Source organism: Staurois parvus, unplaced genomic scaffold (genome assembly GCF_062004578.1).
Source record: "Staurois parvus isolate SC_StPar_1 unplaced genomic scaffold, SC_StPar_1.0 ptg000422l, whole genome shotgun sequence".
Lineage (NCBI taxonomy): Eukaryota > Metazoa > Chordata > Amphibia > Anura > Ranidae > Staurois > Staurois parvus.
Genome location: NW_028318218.1, coordinates 1,418,082 through 1,445,660, shown reverse-complemented (window position 1 = coordinate 1,445,660; position 27,579 = coordinate 1,418,082). Strand labels below are relative to the sequence as shown.

General features: G+C 41.5%; 1 protein-coding gene across 1 annotated transcript in view; it reads right to left on the bottom strand.

The window, feature by feature from the left end:
- Nucleotides 1-27,579, bottom strand: part of ARHGAP42 (Rho GTPase activating protein 42) — a 470,299-nt gene that overhangs the window by 209,515 nt on the left and 233,205 nt on the right. Inside the window, exon 4 of the mRNA XM_089687254.1 lies at nt 8,260-8,331. Within this exon, the coding sequence (XP_089543380.1) occupies nt 8,260-8,331 (72 nt within the window). The remainder of the gene's footprint in view (nt 1-8,259; nt 8,332-27,579) is intronic.

The following is a 27,579-nucleotide window of genomic DNA, read 5'->3' as shown; positions in this document are numbered from 1 at the left end:
CTTTTGAAAAGCCACAAAGTATCAGCTTGAAAAGGAAAGTCCAATTTTGCTTTATTTCTTTCAGTAGTGTTTAAATATGCCTCTGTTTCTCTTGATCTACGCTGAATGTCAGTGAAGGTCAAGGGGCACTTGAAGGAAATAATGTTTAACAGGCAGGATGGGGATAAAAAGGAACCCAGGAGTTTGGCCTACGCAGAGATGAGCTCATCAATAATACCAGCTGTGGACCTCAGGCTGCACTGACCAAATAAGGAAACTTTTTACCAGTCTCATCCCTCAGGAGTTCCCAGGATTCCAAGAACTCTTTGTGGTGACCACTTTTTTGTGTCCTTGGTTCAATAAATCAGATTTAAACTATGTCCCACCAGCTACTACTAAGCTAGTCGCAGCATGTTAAGCTCTCACAAGCCCAGGGAGACACAGACTGTCTGAGTTTGCAGACAAATTTTTCACCATTAAAAATGTTTCTCCAACAAGCTGCAGATTTGCACATCAGTTATTTAAAGAAATGCCCATGTTTTCTTTGGCGAAAGTGGTGTAGGAGGTCAAAGAAGATCCAGCTGTGACCAGATTCTAAAAGTACAACTAAAGGCTCTTGTATGATGGTCTAAAGAAGCCTCAAATCCAATCACTATGTGATGCACAAGCCTGATGAAGTAAACAAAAACTTAATTTACCTTCTCACACGCTCCCCCTCCCAGACACTGCAGTTCACAATGGGAGGGTTTCACCAACAGAGGCAGTGCTCTCAGTCCAGAAAGCAGTGGACATCGACTATATGTATCCAGGTGCTGATTGAGAAGCTACCTGCTGTCAATGCCAAACCTCCCTGCAACAATTTTTCATCCCACTATAGTGTAAGCAAGAACAGTCTATATGAGAGTGGCAACTCAGCTCTGAAAGCAGGAGCAGTGCAGCGCAGTTGCCACACCATCACAGGAAGCTGCATTTGGTGGATTTCTCAGGCAGGAACAACAGGTATTTGAGGGACTTAGATGAAATAAGACAATCCTTTGCATTGGAATTACAGGAAAACTATATTCTTTTTATCTTGAATAGAGAAAGGGTTGGAGACTCTGCCAGGTTTTTGTACTCTTGCAGAGGGTTTTACTCTTATTTCCTGTGACTGCACAGGAAGGGAGGGGAAATCTTTTCTGTGGAACACAGACAGTAGTAAAACCTTTGGTAGAATAGGGAAGGGTTTAAATGGCTTTTTATTTTTCATTGTTGTCTGCATCCCCAACTGGTCCCAGAACGGAAACATAACAGAAATTCTTACCCTCACTCAAAATGAAAAAAAAAACCTTTAAGCGGAACTTCACTCAAAAGGGGAAGTTGCAGTTTTCCTCCTCAACCCCCCTGTTCTCCCATATTTGGAATTTTTTTTGGAGGGGGAAGCAGGTACCTGATTTTGATAGGTACCCACTCCCACTTCCGATCAGATTGCGACAGCTATCTGAGCAGAAATTTGCCCCCCTCCTTTTCCCACAGCTTCTTGAGACCATTCACAAGGCACAGCGCGGTTCACACATGCTCAGTGAGCAGCTGGTTGTGAAGCTGCAAGGAGTCACAGTCATCTGCCCACAATTAAGATGCCAGCGCCTAGACCTGAAGACAGACAAAGAGCCTGGTCAGGTGTGGACAACGCTGGATCCTGTGACAGGTAAGTGTGTGTTTTTTTTAAAAGCCAGCTGCTACAGAACTTGCAGCTGCTGACTTTTTTTTTAACAATCAAAATGTTCCTTTTCTTGAAAATATTGGCATCGGTACAAATTCACAAAATACACATACAATCAAATACAGTCTACTGAGAGAAAATCCATATATAATGCACAGAGCATCATCATGCACATACATCATGGAGTATACGTGACAGGGGATCGCAGCCTTGTCAGGGCCCATGCATAGGTGGATCACCAGAGGGTGGGGCTCATTTACTGGGACATCCATGGCTGCCATACCATATCAAGTTTCCGTGGACAATTCTTATTCATGTAGGTCAATTTACACATAGGAAGGACTTTGTTAACAGCTTTCTTCCAGGAGTCCACGGGGGGGGGGGGGGGGGGGGGGGTGCATTCCATTTGAGTATAATCTCTTTCTTGGTACAGTATAGTAAGTAAGAAACTAGCAATTTGGTGTATCAAGGCCTCTGCTCATCATCCTGAATGCCGAAGGGTGCCAGTTCAGGGGAGACCAGAAGGGTCAGCTACAGACAGAGACTGATAAACTCAAACACCGCCGCCCATAACCTAGATACTTCCGGACATTTCAAGATCATATGGTAATAGGTGCCAACTGCCGTTTGGCAATGGGGACAGTCTAACGACCGTTAGGGATAAATCCTGTTCAATCTCTGAAGAGTGTAGTATACCCTATGCAAGAATTTCATCTGAAAGAGTTTATTCCTGGAAAAGATTACAGCTGCTGACTTTTACATTTTGTTTACAGAGTGAAGATCTTCTTTAAGTTTTACTTTTTCACTTTAGGGGGAACTCCCATTCTACTGCAGGTGTGCTGTAAAGCAAGGAGCATGCTGAAAGGAGGAGAGAGTAGGGTGAGGGTGACAGAAATATGAATTTATTAGTCTGCTGCCTCTCCTTTGTCCAGTCTCAGGGAGTGGAATAAGTAGGAGATAATTACTTTAAAATATAACTGCAACAGAGAAAGAACAGTCCCCTCTTCTGCCAGACAGGGCTGTATTTGGTGGTAGAGTCGTGTAACTCTTAGGACTGGATGGACAAAATATAAATCCTTTGCCAGGTAAAACAGCTGTAAGGCCTCATACACACAGGATGTATGAACTTTTCCTCTGAATGCCTTTTACTCCTGGTAGGTAAAAAAATTACTTACAAAATGTGTCTACAGCTCTGTATTGCACATGCTTTTAATTGTTTTGAGCGTTTCAGCGTTTATGGATTCCATAGACCAGAATATTAATTTATTTTGGCTATTGGAATAAATGAACGTTCAATTGGTAAATCAATTGAATGTTTACGTGAGTTTAGAAATGTTTACGCACATCAAGCGTTTTCTCTGCCCAAAAGCTCCTCTCCTGAACGTGCTCGTGATGGGTGTTTTTCAGCCTATAAAGGCTCCTCTTCTAAGGACACATAGGCTAACATAGAGGTGCTTTTACAGGGTAAGAGAAAAAAAAGTCAAATGTTGTAAAAGAGGCATTTTTAAACCCAATGTGCATGAGGCCTTATATATGTATTTTATCTGTGTATTTAGTTATTTTCTTGGAGTTTAGCATTGAAACGTCTAAAGCTTCCCTTTAGCAACCACTAGTCAGAGGTTTAGATAGCCATGATGAAATGATGCTGACTAATGACTGATTTCCCCACTAGAGATAGTAGGTGATATTTTTCCAGGAACGTTGGTTCATCTTGTAGATAGAGGTTTAGAATCGCTCACTCCATCAAACACCACAAGAGCAGAAGATGAATATTTCCATTCATATAAATATATACATTTATTGCATGGCTGCTAAGCCGTACAGTCCTCTAGGGACAAAGGGGAATGATTAAACTACTTATCACCAAGTTCACAATCGTACCATCAAATAATTGTGTTTTGCTGCAACATTAAATAACCCTACAGAGGGGGGCCTGAGTGATGGCTGGAAACATCCAAATAGCCTTTATTATTCCTAGATAGTGTAAAGACCATTTATAAATGTGTTCTGCAGCATTACCTCCTTGACACAGCCAAACACCAAGCTGTGCTGAGACCGAATGGCTCACCTAGGTGCTTCCTGGTTTTTCAAATAAATAGTTGGCTACAAGCTACAAGTTGAGCATTTCACATAGAAGCTAATTAAAACAAATAACTACTTTTCTTTCTAAGACTTTTACATCTTATCTGAATTCCTTAAACAAAAAAGGATATAAACTCACCAAAAAGTTCTGTAAAACAATTTTAAAAAGCCTAGAATGTATTCATAGCCAAAACGTATTTTTCTTTCAGTTTTGTGTACCGCCACCCACAAAGGAGCCGCTTGGTAATTTTGGGCTCTCTGTTCTGAGCTTCGACTCCAAGTACAACCTCAGCCCTGGCCCTGACACACCTGGTTGAATAGAAATTACTGCAAGCACATACAGTGGGGCAAAAAAGTATTTAGTCAGCCACCAATTGTGCAAGTTCTCCCACTTAAAAAGATGAGAGAGGCCTATAGACCTCAACTATGAGAGACAAAATGAGAAAAAAAATCCAGACAATCACATTGGCTGATTTGGAAAGAATTTATTTGCAAATTATGGTGGAAAATAAGTATTTGGTCAAGATCAAAAGTTCATCTCAATACTTTGTTATATATCCTTTGTTGGCAATGACAGAGGTCAAACGTTTCCTGTAAGTCTTCACAAGGTTGGCACACACTGTTGCTGGTATGTTGGCCCATTCCTCCATGCAGATCTCCTCTAGAGCAGTGATGTTTTGGGGCTGTCGCTGGGCAACACGGACTTTCAACTCCCTCCAAAGGTTTTCTATGGGGTTGAGATCTGGAGACTGGCTAGGCCACTCCAGGACCTTGAAATTCTTCTTACGAAGCCACTCCTTCGTTGCCCTGGCGGTATGTTTGGGATCATTGTCATGTTGGAAGACCCAGCCACGTTTCTTCTTCAATGCCCTTGCTGATGGAAGGAGGTTTGCACTCAAAATCCCACGATTCATGGCCCCATTCATTCTGTCCTGTACATGGATCAGTCGTCCTTGTCCCTTTGTGGAGAAACAGCCCCAAAGCATGATGTTGCCACCCCCATGCTTCACAGTAGGTATGGTGTTCTTTGGATGCAACTCAGCATTCTCTCTCCTCCAAACACGACGAGTTGTGTTTCTACCAAACAGTTCTATTTTGGTTTCATCTGACCATATGACATTCTCCTAAACCTCTTCTGGATCATCCAAATGCTCTCTAGCAAACTTCAGACGGGCCCGGACATGTACTGGCTTAAGCAGGGGGACACGTCTGGCACTGCAGGATCTGAGTCCCTGGTGGCGTAGTGTGTTACTGATGGTAGCCTTTGTTACATTGGTCCCAGCTCTCTGCAGGTCATTCACTAGGTCCCCCCGTGTGGTCCTGGGATTTTTGCTCACAGTTCTTGTGATCATTTTGACCCCACGGGGTGAGATCTTGCGTGGAGCCCCAGATCGAGGGAGATTATCAGTGGTCTTGTATATCTTCCATTTTCTAATTATTGCTCCCACAGTTGATTTGTTCACACCAAGCTGCTTGCCTATTGCAGATTCAGGCTTCCCAGCCTGGTGCAGGTCTACAAATTTGTTTCTGGTGTCCTTCGACAGCTCTTTCGTCTTCACCATAGTGGAGTTTGGAGTGTGACTGTTTGAGGTTGTGGACAGGTGTCTTTTATACTGATAACAAGTTCAAACAGGTGCCATTGATACAGGTAATGAGTGCAGGACAGAGGAGCCTCTTAAAGAAGAAGGTACAGGTCTCTGAGAGCCAGAAATCTAGCTTGTTTGTAGGTGACCAAATACTTATTTTCCACCATAATTTGAAAATAAATTCTTTCCAAATCAGCCAATGTGATTGTCTGTATTTTTTTTCTCATTTTGTCTCTCATAGTTGAGGTCTACCTATGATGCCAATTACAGGCCTCTCTCATCTTTTTAAGTGGGAGAACTTGCACAATTGGTGGCTGACTAAATACTTTTTTGCCCTACTGTATAAAGATGAAAATATAAATACCCTTGACCTGACTGTGGTTATTACCAGAAAATAGACACACACCTGTTTAGAGATAATTACACAAATCTATTGATGAAGTTTAGTATAAATTTTAGTAGAACATAAATGAGCACACAGAGGATAAATTGGAACACAGTATGCTAAACAGAGTAATATCTACAGTACGTTGAAGTAACTATGGTTAGGTTCTATACCAGCCTTTTTCAACCAGGGTGCCCAGGCACCCTGGGGTGCCTTGAGGTTTCTTCAGGGGTGCCTTGGCAAAATTTCAAAAAAATGCCCAAAACCTGTATACAAGCCAACGAGTGGAACAAGCCTGCCTTTTAGTTTTCATTGTGCACCATTACAACCTTCTAGCCACTGGCGTCCTGACAACCAATGACTTCATCAGTTGATAAGAAGGATGTTGGTTGTCTGCACAGCATCCTAGTTTGACCCTCCCCTGCCCCTCTCCATCAGTCCTGGGATCACATTAACTCAGTGATGGAGAAAAACTGAGGGAGAAGAGAATCATTGGAATACTAGTCAGTACCAGTGTGCAAAAGTGTATTTGCTTTGGAAGAATAAATCACCTCTAATGTTGGGTGTCCTACATGTGTGGATGTTGCTGCATTATATCAAACTATTAGAATAGTTTTTCACATTTTAGAATGGGGTGCCTCAAGACTGTCCATAATTTTAAAGGGTGCCTTGGGACTGTCCATCATTTTAAAGAGTGCCTTGACTGAAAAAAGGTTGAGAAACACTGTTCTATACCACTAACTGAAATAAATACTTGAATTAACAAGTCAGTAATAACTGATGTAAATAAATGTTAAGTGCAGTATGAGTGATGCTGATTTAAAGGACACCTGTAAAAAGTAAAGTATATTAGCTGCTAATCCTGACCTCCTTCTGAAAATACAAGCTGCTTTGCTCTCTGATTTCAACATTTTGAGTCACTGACCCAAGATGAGCATGTAGCAAGTGAATTCAGACCACCTAATGTGCATACTTGTTCTAAGTCAGTGACTCTAAAAGAAATGATTCCAGAGAATCAGGATGATCGGAAAGAAACAAGCATTTTCTAGGGAAAGGTCAGCAGTGGCAGTTTATGTAGGCACCTCAATATAGGTTTCAAAAATAGAGTGTTGGAAAGATCTCTTCATCTCTTAGATTGTAAGCTCCAAGGAGCAGGGCCCTCCTTTCCCTCTTCTATTGAACTGTATTGTTGCTGTATTGTCTCCTGTTATATTGTAAAGCGCTGAGCAAACTGTTGGTGCTATATAAATCCTGTATAATAAAAATAATACTACAACGGTTTAGAGTGCACTGTAAGGAATTGACTGGAGTATGGTGCAGCATCTCTTTTGAGGTACCAAAAGGGGCAAAAAGGTCTCTATGTAACAACTATTAAGGGGCAGTCTTTAGTCCTGACTCTTTAGTTGGCTAAACGTCAAGGCCCAGTAAACATTGACGTGCTATAAGACAGTAAATAAATGCAGTAATAGAGCTATCAAATAGCTGGGTAAGTAACTCCTAACTGTTCAGTCTCTAGTGGTAGCCCTCTCATTAGACCCAGGAACACGACAGCAGTGGTCACTCTGGGCTGACCGTGGGGACAGCACAGAAAGGTCTATATCCTGGCAGTGGCTCCGGCTCTCTAGACTCAGGTCACAGCTCTGCATGGTAAGGATTCCCCACTCAGCTTCCAAAGGACACGGTCGCAGTCTCTCTCCCTCTTTGATATGGCACCCTGCAGCAGGGTCTTCTCAATCGCACTGTATGCAAAGCACTCCTCCCTTCCTGTAGAATTTGCCTGGCAAATTCTGCTCTCTCCTGCTCTTTTGAGAAAGGCTAGATGGGGGCTGTAGTTCAGAGCCCCATAGCTTTCTATAGTCAGTGCTCTCCCGGGGAATAAATGTCCCATCATGCCTCTCTTGGTTGGCTCCTTCTGCCATGTGCTAGGAGGGAGGAAGAAGCGGGCAGTGAGTGGGGAATTACACACAGAGCTATAATTTCTGTCCCTCTTCTGCAGTGAGGGTACGCACTATGCTGCTTGCATCCATGGTTGGCCAACAGTACAATTAGTCTAAATTATAGAGCACCAAGCCATAAGTATACAGATGCCTGTTTTGTCCAGCAACCAAAGAGATAATTGAAGTCATGTTAAAATCTCTTAGATTGTAAGCTCTAACGAGCAGGGCCCTCTGTTTCCTCTTGTACCAAATTGTATTGTAACTGTAACGTCTACCTTCATTTTATAAAGCGCTGTGCAAACTGTTGGCGCAATATAAATCCTGTATAATAATAATAATAATAATCTGTATTAGAACAAAAATAGACAGAAAACTATGGGGACCAATCAATAGGGATAGGTCATTATTCTGACTACCATGATGTAACAAAATGTGAAATATGATTAGTTTCTACAGGGTATTGTCTGTATCAAGACAATGCTTTCTGTAGAATCAAATAAAATATGCTCATTGGTTAGGCTGAGTAAGTTAAAGCAAAATTATAAAGAAACACACATCCAATTTGAAGGAAGAAGACGGCTAGCTACTTACTTTGGCTGCCCCGATCTGCTCCTTGCGAAACTTTTCAAGAGGTGATATTAGGACATCATTAGCATTCTGGATCTGAAAATGAAAAGTGCTGCAATTAAAAATACAATTAAAACTTTTACTGGAAGTCTAAAGGGGATCTACAGGCAAATACAAAAACTCACTTTAGTCCACATATGTGTCCATTCAAAAATCATTAAAGTGTATGCAAACACAAAGACTGAACTTATTTTATTTTCTCCCCTTTGGTATGATTAATATACCATCGAAAGTGTAAAATATACCTGTTCAATAGTGCCATAATTACGCATTGATCCTGTGATCTTTGTGTTCATCCTGCCTCTGCTACAATGAAATCCCAAGCAGTGTTATCAACCCTGCCCAGTGCTCTTCTATGAACAAACACCTCCCTGTGTTATGTAGGTCAGGAGAGGTCAAGGTTTTCTATAGTCTAAATCAGGAACATGTAGCCTAGGGGTGAAAACACAGATTCTCCAGAGATACAGTACAGTAAGTGATCCTTGTCATTGTCACCCTGAGACATTAGGCATTATACTAGCAGGAAAACCATGTAAAAAAAGAAGAAATGCCTGAAACCATGCTCTACATTACATATAAAATTTTACCTGACTGAAAGAAGGCAAGACGCTTATTTAGGAGCTGACGGCTCTGAATGGGATCGCAAGACTGGCTAAACAGCACTGCGAATATCCCAGTAGGTGCATTTACAATATATATACAGCATATATTTCCAATCCAGCTGTTCAATGTTCCACTTTAAATTACGCTTATTCCCGTATTTCTAACCATACTGCATACAACTGATATAATTTGCTTACTTTGCTTCCCTTCTTTTTTAATTCATAATGTTCTATGTAAATTATAAATTACCAGTTTTGCCTATGAATTCTCCATGGTCTTTGGAAATAGGAATGCAGCAGGGATGTGTGATTTGCCTTCATAGTTTGTACTATAAGGTATTCCTTTTTCTCATCTCAGAAAGTTGGGAGGTATAATGACACTTACTGTACATTGATATGTCAAGCTGAGCGCTAAAGCATCAAATAAGTTACATAATGAATCCAATTTGCAGGAAACCAACTTCTATTTGCTGTAGTATTCCCTTTAGATTGCTCTCTGTATAAAAGGCACAATATATTTTAACTTATTTTACGCCATGTCAAACCCTCTGCGCCTTGGACTGCCTGTATCACAAATCTCACTCGGCACATAAGTGGCGCTCATAATTCCTATACAAAGTATTGATTGAAAATATGGATTTTTCTCCCCCTTACATGATAAATATACAGCTGAGATGACAGATTTGTGGCAGGGCCTCATAACGAAATAAAAACTGTACACTTTCTGGTGAAAACACGTGACCAAAAAATGTCAATGTTACGTGCCGCATTCCTCTGAATAAGGCATTTCCTGCCTTCGCTGACTATTCCGCACAGAGATGGCCACAGCCCTAAATGTAGCATTTATGAACCTAGGGCATTGACCTTTGTTTCAACATAAACTAAAATAGACACAGTTGACCTCCATGGGAAATCTAGGGAAAATTGCAAGGACTGCAAATCAGGAATAGGAAGGGTCACTGCCAACTGTGCCCAACTTCCAGGGACAGACCAGAAATGTAAAGAGTAGCTTCAATAATAAATATAATGTATGGTTACTAGGGTTTATTTTAATAAATCTGGATTCCCTGGTCACATTACATTTAGATAATTTAGATAATTTTCTGATAATTTGAGTGAACTCAACCTTTAAAAACAAATTTTGATTCAAAATAGAGCGTGTACATATAGTGAGCGTGAAAAGTATAGTATATTGCATACCTCCCAACTTCCTGAAATGATAAAGAGAAGCATCCTTTGGCACAAAGTATGTAGTAAAAGAACACCACAGTAATCTTTACCCAACCGGCAATTATCTTCAGATGTCCTGCGGAAATCTTCTTCAATTGGTGGTTCCAATACATCAGCTTTTTTAACTTAGCTCAGAGGAACCCCTAAAACAATTTCCAGGTCTTGAAGGAACCCTATACCAAAGCCAGTTAATCATGAGACAATGTCCCCTTGCATTGGTGGTCAGTAGGAATAATACAGCCCTCACAGACAACTAAAAAAGATAAAGATGCTTGCTTTACAAGTGTTTTTGGCCCTTGAACTATGCAAGCACTGTCAAATGGAAGGTCATCCAGCCACAGCTAGCAACCTCTGGAGCCCTGGTTGAGAATGGCTGTTATAAAAAATGATTTGCTGTAGCATTGCACAGCATATTTGACTGTGGCGCACTGCATATCACATAACCTATTATGTTACCACACATATATATTTTTTGGTGCAGAACCCATGATCTTGACTGTCTTGCGCTGTTATCCTCTTGGCACAATACCACACACCACCATTTTCCCAAATACTACCAAACTCATTTTCTGCAAAAATATTTATTTGGTGCAGATTGTGTGACTTTTGTGTGAAATGTGGCACTTTGGGATTTTATTTTACATTTAACTTAAACAATTATTTGGTGGACTCCATAAATCATTGTTCTGTACGCCAAATATTTGGTGCACCATCAATAGTTTATTGGGCCCAGTGTGTTGAGGGCCAGTCTATATTTAAATCCACATTGCTCATTTGTTTTTAAGTAGAAGGACACTTTAATTTATTAGAATTCACATTACTTGCCTCTGAAGTAATATTCTGAAGATTATTCCATACTGTTGATTCCAAGTATACAGTGAAACAGGTGGCGAATGTGCGGGGTTAATAACTGGACCTGCCACAGACTATAATTGTAGCTGTCTGGCACACCTGCCAACCTTCAGTGATGAGAAAATTGAACACACTTTGGCATAAAGTATGTAGGAAAAGGACACACCACTGCCACGCACCCTGCTATATTGACTGTGAAGCATTCATATGCCTAAACTGATTGGTTAAACCTACATGTCTTTTTTCACATTACTTTTCCTTTATACTGGCTTATCAGAATACCAAATAAATTTTTTTAGCCCAGCCTTTTGCAACATTTTTAATATAGAGGAACCCTTGAAATAATTTTCAGGTCTCAGGGAACCCTTGCTAAAAATTATTCCCTCTACAATTCACGATACATTTAAGATGATGAGTAAATTGATAAGTATATATAATAATAAATAAAAGAATATAACAAGTGGTGCATATGGCATCATGAAAAACCAGAGAGGGTGTCAAACACACACACTCTAAAAGACTGTGAAAACTGTATTATCCCTTTACATTGGAAGACAGTGAAAAAGTAGCATTTACATTGGTGAGCACTGTAGAAATAACCCCTTAGATTGGCGGGCAGTGGAGGAGTGACACCTTACATTGGAGTTACTGTAGAAAATGACCCGTTACATTGGTGGTCATTGAAGAAGTGACTCCTTACATTGGTGGTCAGTGTCAAAGTGACTCTTTATATTGGTGGTCAGTGTAAATATGACCCCTTACATTAAAGGTCAGTGTAGGAGTGCCACCTTACATTGGTGGTCAATGCAGAAGTGACCCCATACATAAGTGGACAGTGAAGCAGTGCCTTCTTATATTGGTGGTTGGTGTAGAAGTACCCCATTTACAGAAACGATCAGTTGAGATCAATCTGACATTGCTCAAGGAACCGAAAGAACCTATGAAGAAACTCTAAGGTCAGAGATTGGATGAAAAGTTTAATGTGGTAAAACACTTTTGGTAGTTAAATAGTAAATTTTTAACCACTTCCCGTCCGGCCCATATATAGGGGAGCAGTGCAGGGGCAGGTGGCCGTTTATAAACGTCCTCCCCGCTCCCTGCTTGTGTGCACTCCCTGGGAACATGCAGCACCGCGATCCGGTGAACAACGATCATTGTACGGGACCTCACATGAGGTCCCGATCATGTGATCACTGATTGGCCAATCAGTGATCACATGAATAGTAGTAAGCAAGATGTCACTTCTGACATCATTGCTTACTACGTGTGAAATCTGTGAATGATCACAGAGAACACATAGTACAAGGCTATTCACAACAGTCTTGTACCATGTGACAAGCTGTGACCAATCACAGCTCACACAGCATTTCTCAATGGCTACAAGAATGCAGCCAGAGAGGAGATATGATTGCTTTTACAGCCTTTATGGGTGTAAAAGCAATCAGTGTAAAAAAAAAGAAAAAAATCTTCATCACCCCCCACAAGTAGTACAGTGTCACTATGGTGACACTGTACTGCTAGGGTGACGGTATGTACAATAAAAAAACCCATAAATAATAATATAAAAAAATAAAATAAAAATGTAAAAAAAAACTGAAAAATTATCATTTTTGGTTATAAACTAATCTGGGTTATTTTTTTTGCTAAAAAGATAACTGAATAAATTTTGGCCAAAATTTATGAAGAAAGATTATTTATTTGCAAAATTTTATTTTTTAAAAAATATTTGGACTTGTATAGCAAAAAAATAAAATAAAAATCCCAGTGGTGAATAAATACCACCAAAATAAAGTTTTATCTGTCACAAAAAAATGCTAAAACATTTCATATGGATACAGTGTTGCATGACCGCGCAATTGTCATTCAAAGTGTGATAGCACTGAAAGCTGAAAATTGGCCTGGGCAGGAAGGGGGTAAAAGTGTCCGGACTTGAAGTGGTTAATAGTGGTCTATACATCACACAAAAAAAAACAGGGAAAATTGGGTGCTCTAATTATTGCAGTACAACCTTTTTTTCAGATGGAGTAATATATGGCTGGAACCCTTGTCAGTCTTTTTTTTTTTTTTTTTTGCTGTATACTGTTGGGAATTTTTATTTTGATTCTTTCCAAATGGTGGACATACACTCTTAGAAAGTTGACCCTGGAAGAGGTGTCCCTATTATTATTATTATAGAGGATTTATATAGCGCCAACAGTTTGCGCAGTACAATATAAGGGAGACAGTACAATTACAATACATTTCATTACAGAAGGAATGTGAGGGCCCTGCTCGTGGAGCTTACAATCTAAAGGAAGGGGGAGATGTTACAAAAGATTATAACTGCGGAGGATGATCTGGTGGAGGTGATTCAAGTACAGTTCTTAGGTGGAGGTGGGGTAGGCTTCCCTGAAAAAGTGAGTTTTCAAAGATTGCCTAAAGGCAGACAGGGTGGGGGCTGACCGGACATGCTGTGGTAGGGAGTTCCAGAGGATGGGAGAGGCTCTGAAGAAGTCCTGGAGGCGAGCGTGGGAGGAGGGGATGAGGGAGCTACAAGGGAGGATATCATGGGAGGAGCGGAGTGGGCGATTTGGGCGGTATCTGTGGATGAGGTTGGTGATGTAGCTAGGGGCAGTGTTGTGGATGGCTTTGCAAGCTGTGGTTAGTATTTTGAATTTTATACGTTGGGTTAGTAGAAGCCAGTGGAGGGATTGGCAGAGAGGGGCAGCAGTCGCTGATCGGTTGGTAAGGTGTATGAATCTAGCAGCAGCATTCATAATAGACTGAAGGGGGGATAGCCTGTGTAACGGTAGTTACACAGGCTATCCAGTGAGGAGGGAGTTGCAGTAATCGAGGCGGGATATAACCATGGCGTGGATAAGTTGTTTTGTGGTGTCATTGGTCAGGAAGGGGTGGATTTTGAAAGATCTCTCCCCCATTTCATGCTCCAGTAACAACTGTAAATGTTTGAATTTGCCATTACTTTCTGTGCCAGTGAAGTGGTTTCCAGGACAAACAGAGGAATGATGCTCCCTACTAGAGACACAAACTGAAGCCAGGTCAGAAATTATCAGTTGAAAATTGACTGTATCACCACTTCATTCAGGCAAGGGTGGGTGAAGCAGCTGCCAAATTCCACAGCTGGCAATGCATGTTCTTTTATTTACACTGTTTAGCAATGATGGGGACACAGATTGATTTCTTGTTATTCGTCCTGCAGGCTGATCGAACTGTGTATTGCTAGCATTTAATTAACAGCTTGCAGATTAACCAGTAAAGGAAATTCTATATTTAGCTTTCTTCAATCTACGGTAATCTCTTCAAACTAAACTCTGGTTTAATATTCCTAGTGAACTATGTACTTGCTACTGCACTCAACTTCCTCCAAATTCCCCTTTTTTTCTTTTTTGCTGCTATGATCCAACTTCCTGTTAGAGGGTGGCTACATTTGTTCTCCATGGTCCCCCTTTATGTAGGAATGGAGCCAAATTCTTTTGCTTGCTTCTGAGATGGACTATGGGGTTTGTACTGTGCATAGTGCAGTACACATGACCACAACTAATATTACTGCACATTTCAAACAGTAAGGGGGGGAAATGAGAGGTTTGGGAGCTCATGGAGGATGTTACAAAGAGGTAGAAGAACACAGCAAGAAGCGATTTAATTAAAAATAGATTACAGGGCCATTAAATAGTAGGTGTGTATGGATTATTTTTTGGAAAATACAGATATCGCTTAGTGTCACTTTACCAAACGTTGAGATAAGCTACTAGCCGAATAGGGAATGCATTAATTACAGTGAGTCAACCAACTAATAGACTTTGCACAATATATTTATTCCAAAACAACCGCAACCACAATGTCTATTATTCCAAGTCAAAACAATGATTAAAGCAAAGTTGCTCTTGCTTCTTCATTCTTCCTCCTAATGGCAGTTAATGTTAATTCCCTAATAGCACTGAGCAGTCACCTCCACAAATGTCATCATGCTCCTGCAAACAGAGAAAACGATACCAAGTTCATTGCAGAGTCCATTCTATAGTAATAGGAGGCACCTTCCCAAATGTCATTATACTCATATACACATAGTAAAGCCTGTCATCGGATTAATTTTAATCTTTGTTTTGATTTAGGTGAAAAGACGTTGTACCTGTTTTATTGGATAAGAATATTCGGTAAGGTATCACAGTTCTGCAACTAGGTGATCTTCAACCATGTACAGTGGGACAAAAAAGTATTTAGTCAGCCACCAATTGTGCAAGTTCTCCCACTTAAAAAGATGAGAGAGGTCTGTAATTGGCATCATAGGTAGACCTCAACTATGAGAGACAAAATGAGAAAAAAAATCCAGACAATCACATTGGCTGATTTGGAAAGAATTTATTTGCAAATTATGGTGGAAAATAAGTATTTGGTCAATATCAAAAGTTCATCTCAATACTTTGTTATATATCCTTTGTTGGCAATGACAGAGGTCAAACGTTTCCTGTAAGTCTTCACAAGGTTGGCACACACTGTTGCTGGTATGTTGGCCCATTCCTCCATGCAGATCTCCTCTAGAACAGTAATGTTTTGGGGCTGTCGCTGGGCAACACAGACTTTCAACTCCCTCCAAAGATTTTCTATGGGGTTGAGATCTGGAGACTGGCTAGGCCACTCCAGGACCTTGAAATGCTTCTTACGAAGCCACTCCTTCATTGCCCGGGCGGTATGTTTGGGATCATTGTCATGTTGGAAGACCCAGCCATGTTTCATCTTCAATGCCCTTGCTGATGGAAGGAGTTTTGCACTCAAAATCTCACGATACATGGCCCCATGCATTCTGTCCTGTACATGGATCAGTCGTCCTGGTCCCTTTGCCGAGAAACAGCCCCAAAGCATGATGTTGCCACCACCATGCTTCACAGTAGGTATGGTGTTCTTTGGATGCAACTCAGCATTCTCTCTCCTCCAAACACGACGAGTTGTATTTCTACCAAACAGTTCTATTTTGGTTTCATCTGACCATATGACATTCTCCCAATTCTCTTCTGGATCATCCAAATGCTCTCTAGCAAACTTCAGACGGGCCCGGACAAGTACTGGCTTAAGCAGGGGGACACGTCTGGCACTGCAGGATCTGAGTCCCTGGCGGCGTAGTGTGTTACTGATGATAGCCTTTGTTACGTTGATCCCAGCTCTCTGCAGGTCATTCACTAGGTCCCCCAGTGTGGTCCTGGGATTTTTGCTCACAGTTCTTGTGATCATTTTGACCCCACGGGGTGAGATCTTGCGTGGAGCCCCAGATCGGGGGAGATTATCAGTGGTCTTGTATGTCTTCCATTTTCTAATTATTGCTCCCACAGTTGATTTGTTCACACCAAGCTGCTTGCCTATTGCAGATTCAGTCTTCCCAGCCTGGTGCAGGTATACAATTTTGTTTCTGGTGTCCTTTGACAGCTCTTTGGTCTTCACCATAGTGGAGTTTGGAGTGTGACTGTTTGAGGTTGTGGACAGGTGTCTTTTATACTGATAACGAGTTCAAAAAGGGGCCATTGATACACGTAATGAGTGCAGGACAGAGGAGCCTCATAAAGAAGAGCCAGAAATCTTGCTTGTTTGTAGGTGACCAAATACTTATTTTCCACCATAATTTGCAAATAAATTCTTTCCAAATCAGCCAATGTGATTGTCTGGATTTTTTTTCTCATTTTGTCTCTCATAGTTGAGGTCTACCTATGATGCCAATTACAGGCCTCTCTCATCTTTTTAAGTGGGAGAACTTGCACAATTGCTGGCTGACTAAATACTTTTTTGCCCCACTGTACACTATATTGCTTAAATTATTGAGACTCCTGCCTTTACACACACATGAACTTTAATGGCATCCCAGTCTTAGTCCATAGGGTTCAATATTGAGTTGGCCCACACTTTTGCAGCTACAAAGCTTCAACTCCTCTGGGAAGGCTGTCCACAAGGTTTAGGAATGTGTCTATGGGAATGTTTGACCATTCTTCCAGAAGTGCATTTGTGAGGTCAGGCACTGATGTCAGATGAGAAGGCCCAGCTCGCAGTCTCTGCTCTAATTCATCCCACAGGTGTTCTAATGGGTTGAGGACAGAACTCTGTGCAGGCCAGTCAAGTTTCTCCACCCAAAACTCGCTCACCCATGTCTTTATGGACCTTGCTTTGTGCACTGTACGCAGTCATGTTGAAACAGGAAGGGGCCATCCGCAAACTGTTCCCACAAAGTTGGGAGCATGAAATTGTCCAAAATGTCTATACTAACATACTGACACCTTAAGAGTTCCCTTCACTGGTAATAAGGGGCCAAGCCTAACCCCTGAAAAACTATCCCACACCATAATCCCCCCTCCACCAAACTTTACATTTGGCACAATGCAATTAGGCAAGTACCGTTTTCCTGGCAACCACCAAACCCAGACAAGTCCATGGGATTGCCAGACAGGGAAGTGTGATTTGTCACTCCAGAGAACAGGTCTCCACTGCTCTAGAGTCCAGTGGTGGGGTGCTTTACAACACTGCATCCAACACTTTGCATTGCACTTGGTGATGTAAGGTTTGAATGCAGCTGCTCGGCCATGGAAACCCATTCTATGAAGCTCTCTACACACTGTTCTTGTGCTAATCTGAAGGCCACACGAAGTTTGGAGGTCTTTAGCTATTGACTCTGCAGACAGTTGGCAACTTCTGCGCACTGCGCAAAAAATATGAGGAAGCCTCTGTGCTAACAATACAATGTTAGTACAGGGATTTCACTGCTGAGCAACTGTGTTATGACAGTCCCCCCCCCCCCCTTACCTGGCAGAGCATTTGGTTGAGAGCACTGAACAGATGCCGATCGGCTGCTGGTTTTCCAGCAAAGTCATTTCATAGAATCTTCTGTCAAACAGGGACCTGTACACACAGGCCAATTTCAGATTTCAGACAATATTTGGCCCATGTGTACAGGGCTTCAGACTTAAGAAGCAGCTGTAAGCACAACCTTTGTGCAATACCTCAAAGACAATCAGGAGAATAAATGGCTTGGAAGGGAGCATCCTGGCTTCATCACCTTACCAACCCCGCTCAGTGGCTGCTGCCCCTCTCTACCAATCCCTCCACTGGCTTCCAATTGCTCAATGAAAAAAATTAAAAGTACTATTAACAACAAAGTCATGCACAACTATGCCCTGAGTTATATCACCAACCTCATTTCACAATGTCATCCAAACACTCCACTCCACTCCTCTTAGGACCTCCCAATATTTAGCTCCCTTGTCACCTCCTCCCATGCTCACCTCTAGGACTTCTCCAGAGCCTTTTCATTCCTCTAGAACTCCCTACCCCAATCTTTCCACCTTTAGGTGATCCCTGAAACACATCTCTTTAAGGAAACCAATTACACTTCTACCTAGCATCTGAACTTATACTTTCTCCAATAAACTCATTCTCATCCTCGTTACCTGTTGTATCACTTCACCCTCCCTTGGGGCCTCCTATCTCTCTTGTCTTGAATTCTAATTGTACTGTCTTGTGTGGCTATCCCTTACTCTGTCCACGTTTAGGGGATCTTTTAAAACTCATCTCTTCAGGGAAGTCGATCCTGCCTCCAACTAAACGCTGAACTTGCACCTCCCTCCTAAACTGTAAGCTGTCATGAAAGGGACCCTCCTAACCCTCCTGTATGGAATTGTATTGTCACTGTACTGTCTCCCTTTTTTTTGTAAAGTGCTGCGCAAACCGTTGTCGCTATATAAATCTTTAATAATAACAATAATCTGACAAGTACTCCACTTGCTAAAATCTCTGTAAAATAAATGAATAAATCAGCAATTAAAATTAAACCCCCTTCACAATGGCTGTTGCAAGAGGGTGGATTTCAAAAATTGTGTATAGAGATCCCTTAAAAGCCAGGTAGGTTAATCCAACTATTGGCCTTTACCAAAACATCCATTTTTAATTAAATGCTGCCATTTTTTTAAATTACAAAGTGAATATGGTGTTAAGTATGTTGAAGACAGGGTGGATTTGATTTAAATCAAGTTGATTTAAATCACTAGTGAAAAGGCTCGATTTAAATAATAATTTTTAAAGAGCAACTGTCATCTCTATCCTTCTCTGAACCGCTGTTGACTCACCAACAGTCCCATTCACTTTAATGGGATGGCTGGTGATGCGGCAGTGACACAAGGTGAGGGACGTGGCAGCAGTAGGTGAGTGGATGCCCGCTAACAGACGCTGCCATGATGGATCTAAAATGACAGGTGCTCTTTAAATGTAAGAAATCCGACTCATTTTTGCTGGTAGTTAGAATATTTAATATTTGCAAACCAAATGAAGGTTTCCTTTTTAGAATAATAAGCTGTCAGGTTAGTAAAACAGCGATATCAGAACCGATTTTAGGTTAATAGGTTAATCACACATAGCTGGATAACAACTCAAATTCTTTTATTTCATGTTTTTTTTCATGGTTACTGTGAAATTGTGTGAAAGCATCAATGCAGTGCATGTTATCTCAGCTTGCAGAGCTTGGATTCATTGAATGAGTTTGCCAAAAATGTAAATATTGCAGAATATACAGCCTCATGCTACAGAACTAAGCTCCATTTCATGCTGAATAAATTAAATTATTAATGTATCTTAAATAGAAAACTATCTATAGATAGATTTTTACTACAAAAGCATTTTATTATAATAAATTTGATAAAAATAAAAAAAAAATCTGAATTTTTAAATTTTTTTATTTAAATCATCGATTTTTATCCACCCTGGTTGAAGACTTGAAAACACAATTCTGTTTAAAGAAGTGCCTGTGTACATTAGATGCCCTGGAAACAACATCCTCAATTTTGAAGAGTCTGAATATTTGCTGTTTGACACATGGGTACCACCAAGATGGAAGAACCAGTGGCTTCCTATACTTTTCGGTTTTTCGGTTTTTTTCTTCACTTTTTGGAAACATCTTCCAATAGTGTCCATGGGCTCTACCCTACTACCCCTGCCAAATTGTTTTAAGTTTCCTGCTTACTGGGAAACCCCAACAATCTTCTTTCTTTTTGTGCCATTGAAAAAATACAGCAAGCTGGGAAGTAATTTAAAGTGGTTGTAAACCTCAGACATGAAATATGAACAAAACATATCCATCTATAGCGTGTACTTATAGTCTCGATCCAGAGCAATAAGTGTAATTTCTGTGCACTGCCTCATTCTTTTGTTATCAGCATGAATCACTTCTGATGAGTTTTCCTGACACCAACAGAAAAATGGTGAAAGGGGAGGGCAGGGCCTATGATTGGCAGCCTCAGCTCTTTTCCTGTGTGCTGTGTGAAGGGGGGGGGGGTGTCCCTTCCCTCCAATCAGCTCTCAGAGCTCTTCTTACTTATGTGACCTCTGTAATTTCTGCACTTTGAATAGATGTAAGGGAAAGATGGCAATAGATAAACAGGTACAATATATTTAGGAAGATGTATTTCATCTCTGTGTATCACCTGATGCCAGTCACGTACCCTGGGCATACGTGAGGGTTTACAACCATTTTGAAGCTGAAGTCGGGGCCCAGAAACTTTCATTTAGCTACAAAGATTAAAAATCCGTTTTGTATGCATCAAAAATGCTTGCAAACCTATATATGACCTTGTAAAAGAACTGGTGTAGTCATTATTGTTATATAGCCTTTGTAGAGAGTAGAACTGTGGGTGGGACCAAGCAGCTCCTCCCACAACAGGCTTCCTGCAGAAAACTGCAGGAGAGGCGAATACAAGACCAGTCATCCTGCATCAGGGCCTGTGCTAGACTATTTTGCACCCTAGGCAAGACCAGCTACCTGCGCCCCTCCCCAAATAAATAAATAAAACATTTTAAACACAGTAGAAAATATTAAATCAACAAAACAAGAGACTGCCTAAATTCTTTTAAGTTGTAAAAATATGTGCCATAAGATGCTACCAGCACTAATATTAAAGAGAAAATCAGTGTCACAGATGGATTGAATCTGTTATTGGCAGTGGCAGGGTGACAGTAGCAGTGAGTGGAGGATGATGGATCCACACTCTGACAGATCCCAGACTGGAATTGTCCAGGCAATGGAGGGAGATAAAACACTCTGACAGCAGGCAGCCCAGCCCATACACAGAGAGAGAACACCTGAACTGAGCGATCCCACACAGTGACAGATCCGACCCAACACACCACCACCAACACTGACACAGATCAGCAGGCCCGACAGGCACTAGAAGAGCAGGCTGTGGGATCGTGATGTTGTCATCACTCACTGACACTTTGCACATGCGATGGATGGCCAGGTCACACAGACACAAGACATCAGAGTCAGACATTACCTTCCTCCGCAGGTGCAGCCTCGCCTTGATGACGAATGGGAAGAGAGGGCCTGAAACTCCACAGTGATCAGCAGCCTCCAGCTGGCTTGCAGTAAGGGACTGAGTCTGAGAGGAAAACTGGAAGTAGCAGAAGCTCAGCTGCTACACTGGCCTCAGACACCTGGCATCTTCCTTTGTCCCTTCTTCCTCCCCTCTGCCGCACCTCCCCTCAGTTGAAGGATCATTCATGATATGGCGGCATCCCACACAGAGGGAGTTCTGGCCTGTGTTGCGCCCGGGTACCCCTAGGTGGCAGTGTGCCCTAGGCAGCTGCCTAGTTTGCCCAGTGGAAGCACCGTCCCTGCACTAGGAGAAAGAGCAGCAGTGAGTGGTCTAGAAAACTCCTGCACAGAGACAAAGTGCAGGAGTTTCATGCTGTATTACTGCACAGGTCTGGAAGAAATACAGGAAAGAGACCAATATTCTAGTAAGAATACTCCATTTGTAGAAGCTGAAATACATGAAACGTGATCTATGAATGGAGGACAAGTGGATGAAGGAAAGGTCCACATCCTCCATTCACAAAGTAATTTTTATTGATTGAAGCTATAGTCCAGCTTCACAGCAAGCACAAAATATACTTAGGCTTGACTTTACATACAACACTATATCATTTACTGGTAAGTACCATAGGTCTATTGGTTGAACTGGATGGACTTGCGTCTAAAGATGGGCTGTATGTTCGAGTCGAATGTTAGTTCTACTCAACTATCGGCTGTTCATGTGTTTGGCAAACACACGAACGGCAAGGGCATCTGGTGGGCTATTCGCCCGCTGAGCCCCACAATGCACTGAGCCCCGACAGTGCATTGTGACTGACCAAAGCAATGCAACTGACTACAGGTCAGGTGCAATGCTTTGGCATCACAGCGCATGATAAAGGCACAAAGGAGTGGGGTGACCCTACCCCCTTGTGATATCATCACACAATTTAAGAACTGCCATCCCGGCGCAGCTGTCAGACAGCAGGAGCCAGTGGCGAGAGAGGAGCGTTTTGTTCTTGGGGGACGGCGGTAGCGGCGGACATCGTGATTGATGTTGGTTCTACTTCGGGGGACATTTTTTAAATTTTTATTTTTAATAAGGGACTTGTCAAAGACTGTCTCCTGTCATTTTTACGCCACTTTTTTTTGTGAATGGGTAGCGGTACCATGTACCCCATACTCATTCACATGGGGGGAGATCGGGATCTGGGGGCCCCCTTGTTAAAGGGGGCTTCCAGATTCCGATAAGCTCCTGCATGCAGACCCCCACAACCACCGACCAAGGTTGTGGGGAAAAGGCCCTTTTCCCCATCAACATGGGGACAAGGTGCTTTGGGGTGGAACCCCCCTGTTCCAAAGCATCCGCCCCACATTGAAGGCATGTGGCCTGGTATATTTCAGGATGGGGGGTCAGATAAGGGTCTGGCATGAAGTTTGGAGGGGACCATGTTTGAAAAAAGATTGGCATAGGGGTTGCTCTCAAAATCCATGCCAGTCAATACCAGCAGTTCTTTTTACATTCAACTGTCAGCAAGAACAGCTGAAACAATAAAGAATGTAGCTGTGCAGTATCCTATCGCATACTTGGATTGATTAGTGAATTGTCCCCTCTGTTCAAAGTTCGCAGTTGAACTTTCGCTATGTTCGAACACAAACCGAACAGGGGGGTGTTCGGCCCATCACTACTTGTGTCTTTTTTCAACCAGACTAACTATGTAACTATGGTACAGGCATAAGATTCTCCTCTTTATCAGGTGTCTCTTCTCAGTGGCTAGCAGTCACCCAAACCAGAATTAGCAGCTTTGGACTAAATCTCCTAATCCTATTGTACTCTATAAATGGTTATCACGAATCTTAAAAAGATAAAGGCTTATGTGTTCAGGGCAGAGCAAGAACACTTGTAACAAACGTCCAATTAAAATCTAAATGAATGGAGTGATGAAAATAACTTTAATTACTGCTATTTGATGTTATCAAGTCAAGTGTGGTTCAGTGTGTTCCGAAATCCTTACAAGGTAGTGAAACTCTTTTAAACAAACATGAATGTCCTAGTGAAGACACCAAGTCCTTAAAACATCCCATAAACATGGACACAAAGATCTCCTCTCAAGGAAGGACATTTCTGTAGTTAACCTCTTAAAGAAGAGCTCCAGTCTATACAAGAACGTGTATACTGTTACTAGGTCTGATTAGCTGTCTCAACATAATAACAAGATGTAAGGGCTCCCACCATAGAAAACTGGCTAATTGCCCAAAGCAGAATAATGTGACATTTACAGTGGGGCAAAAAAGTATTTAGTCAGCCATCAATTGTGCAAGTTCTCCCACTTAAAAAGATGAGAGAGACCTGTAATTGGCATCATAGGTAGACCTCAACTATGAGAGACAAAATGAGAAAAAAAATACAGACAAGAATTTATTTTCAAATTATGGGGGAAAATAAGTATTTGGTCACCTACAAACAAGCAATATTTCTGGCTCTCACAGACCTGTACCTTCTTCTTTAAGAGGCTTCTCTGTCCTGCACTCATTACCTGTATCAATGGCACCTGTTTGAACTTGTTATCAGTATAAAAGACACCTGTCCACAACCGCAAACAGTCACACTCCAAACTCCACTATGGTGAAGACCAAAGAGCTGTTGAAGGACACCAGAAACAAAATTGTAGACCTGCACCAGGCTGGGAAGACTGAATCTGCAATAGGCAAGCAGCTTGGTGTGAACAAATCAACTGTGGGAGCAATAATTAGAAAATGGAAGACATACAAGACCACTGATAATCTCCCTCGATCTGGGGCTCCACGCAAGATCTCACCCCGTGGGGTCAAAATGATCACAAGAACGGTGAGCAAAAATCCCAGGACCACACGGGGGAACCTAGTGAATGACCTACAGAGAGCTGGGACCAACGTAACAAAGGCTATCATCAGTAACACACTACGTCGCCAGGGACTCAGATCCTGCAGTGCCAGACGTGTCCCCCTGCTTAAGCCAGTACATGTCCGGGCCCGTCTGAAGTGTGCTAGAGAGCATTTGGATGATCCAGAAGAGGATTGGGAGAATGTCATATGGTCAGATGAAACCAAAATAGAACTGTTTGGTAGAAACACAACTCGTCGTGTTTGGAGGAGAGAGAATGCTGAGTTGCATCCAAAGAACACTATACCTACTGTGAAGCATGGGGGTGGCAACATCATGCTTTGGGGCTGTTTCTCCGCAAAGGGACCAGGACGACTGATCCATGTACAGGACAGAATGAATGGGGCCATGTATTATGAGAGTTTGAGTGCAAACCTCCTTCCATCAGCAAGGGCATTGAAGATGAAACGTGGCTGGGTCTTCCAACATGACAACGATCCCAAACATACCGCCCGGGAAACGAAGGAGTGGCTTCGTAAGAAGCATTTCAAGGTCCTGGAGTGGCCTAGCCAGTCTCCAGATCTCAACCCCATAGAAAACCTTTGTAGGGAGTTGAAAGTCCGTGTTGCCCAGCGACAGCCCCAAAACATCACTGCTCTCGAGGAGATCTGCATGGAGGAATGGGCCAACATACCAGCAATAGTGTGTGCCAACCTTGTGAAGACTTACAGGAAACGTTTGACCTCTGTCATTGCCAACAAAGGATATATAACAAAGTATTGAGATGAACTTTTGATATTGACCAAATACTTATTTTCCACCATAATTTGCAAATAAATTATTTCCAAATCAGCCAATGTGATTGTTTGGATTTTTTTTCTAATTTTGTCTCTCATAGTTGAGGTCTACCTATGATGCCAATTACAGGTCTCTCTCATCTTTTAAAGTGGGAGAACTTGCACAATTGGTGGCTGACTAAATACTTTTTTGCCCCACTGTATGTCTGCCCTGCTTTAAAGAGAATATTGATAGTGCAACAAATGTCAGAGACTTTAGGAGAAGATATATTAAAAGACCTATGGGTGTGTTTATTTCACACTGAAACAATGCAAAAATACAATAGTTCCCCACTTAATTAATGCGGCAAAAGGGCTGATTCCTAAATTCTGGAAGACCCAATAAATCCCTAGAGTAAAACATTGGATAAAGAGGGTGGAATATATATATAGGCAGGAAGAATTATACTATAGTGAAGAGGATAAAATGAGTACATTTTTAAAAATGTGGAAAAGATGATGGGAATTTAGAACCGCACAGAGATACATTGAACTGGTGAAGTAAAAAATGAATGAGAAGAGGGAGGAATAAGTTGATATGAGGTTATAATAGGTGGTCAAGATAGCCGAGAAATAGGAGGATGCAAAGATGGAGCATTGGTGAAATAGGGAAACAAAGGAAACAGGAGAGTTTTTTGGGGAGAGGGAGTTAGGGGGCAGGGAGGAGTAGGGTTAATGGAATTATGTGTGTGTGTATTGGGTATAGATGATTTTGTATTAGTGTATTGGACTTGTTAAAACATATCTACAAAAATAAATAAATTAAAGGAATATATTGTGGTTATGTGGTTGTCTGTGTGTGTGTGTGTGTATATAAAATAATCAGGACTAGTGAAATATTTTTGCAGGTAAATATCAAATATTGCATATAATTATTTTGCATTATCTCTGTAAGCCAGCAAAAAGAGCTTTGGAATGATCTTCACATATGTATCTCTTTACTGCCTATTGAAAAAAACCTGATGCTTACAGTTCTGGTACTCCAGACAGGCAATTAAAAAATACACCGAGTGAGCTGTTCATGAAAAAAATCAGTGTGAGATTTGTCTCAAGCATGATTTAAAGTGGAAGAAAACCCTAACTCTAAATTTCCTTCCCCCTCCTCTTACCTATCCTGCATAACCTGTGTAAAAAAAATACCTCTTTTTATTGCATAAGCATACCTGTATACATGCCTCTTTTTATTGAGGTTCAGTCACGTGATCCTGCAGCTCCGGCTCCCCTGTCTCAGTGAATGGTTGCTACAGGGGAGAGGAGGGAGTGCCAACAATGGTTGGGACTTGGGAGTCTATGGGCGATGCCACCGCTCCTGAAATTCCCAGCTGTTTCTATTGCTCCCTTGCAAAGTAGAGCCTGAGCTGCAGGATCACATAAGTGGAATGGAGTCGAATAAAAAGAGGTAAGTACACAAATCCTTTTTACACAGGTTAGGCATGATAGGTGGGGGGCAGGCATTTGCAAGAACAGTTAGACTTAGGCTTTTCTTCCACTTTAATTGGTGCAATGTATTTAATTCCTATGATCATCAGCTTCGTCTAGTGGCATTTTCCTGACTGAGGTACTTCAGTAAGATACTGCATTATGGCCATTAGACTGAGCTGATGATCGAAGGAAACAAACAAATTACATAAATTATGGCGATTATTTGTGACAGTTGTACATTCACACACCAATATTTTTTGTTATAAAAAGATCCCTAATTCATGCCGGTATATGTTCATTAAAAGTCATGATAGCATATTTATAAAGCAGTAAAATTACCATTCACCAAACATTCCCTGCAGGTGAATAAATCACTGTAATTTAAAATACATGCAACACACATGCACCTACAGTGAAAGTTGCATTCACTGCTTTATAAATGTTCCCCAAGGGTACTTTTAATAACAGCCTCTTGCAATCTCCTGTACAACAGAGCTGGCTGAGAGAGGGAGAAGCAGCACAAGGAGCCAGACAGTTGAGCTGCGGTGCTCATGTGCTAAGAAGGAACTGGCTGTCAGGAGGAGAGAGCAGAATGACAGAGGGATGAACTCATCAGCCTGCTGCTTCTCCTTCACTGTCCAGTCACAGGCTAAAAAAATAATACAAAGCGCCAAACTCAAAAGTAAGAGTCTCAAACTTTATATTCCAATAGCATGTTCCACTTAAAGTCCAAAAATGCAACCAGCATGTTTTGGGGGGAGCCCTAGGAAGGTCCCCACCATCTGGGCCAAAATAAACACAAACAATTTAAAAAATGAAATAAGTACATATAATATATTCCAATACTTGCATAAGTTCATTCATGACTGGTCCTCTTTAAGTATGCCAGTCCTGCATCCCTTTTAGGACACGACCTTGTTTTAATAAACTGGCAAGATTACTACAGAGAACAAGGTGTCCCAGTGTTTACGACCTCTACAAATCAAACCTGTCATGTCAGGATATATTTCCACTCAATGGAACATGGTAATCCTTTGCCACGCTTCACAATAAATATGTTTTTATATCCTCACAAATATTGTCAGGTCTTGGATTTGACATCAATAAAAAAAAGTCAGACCTACCCATACACAACAAACCAGCTTCCTGTCTGATGTTTTA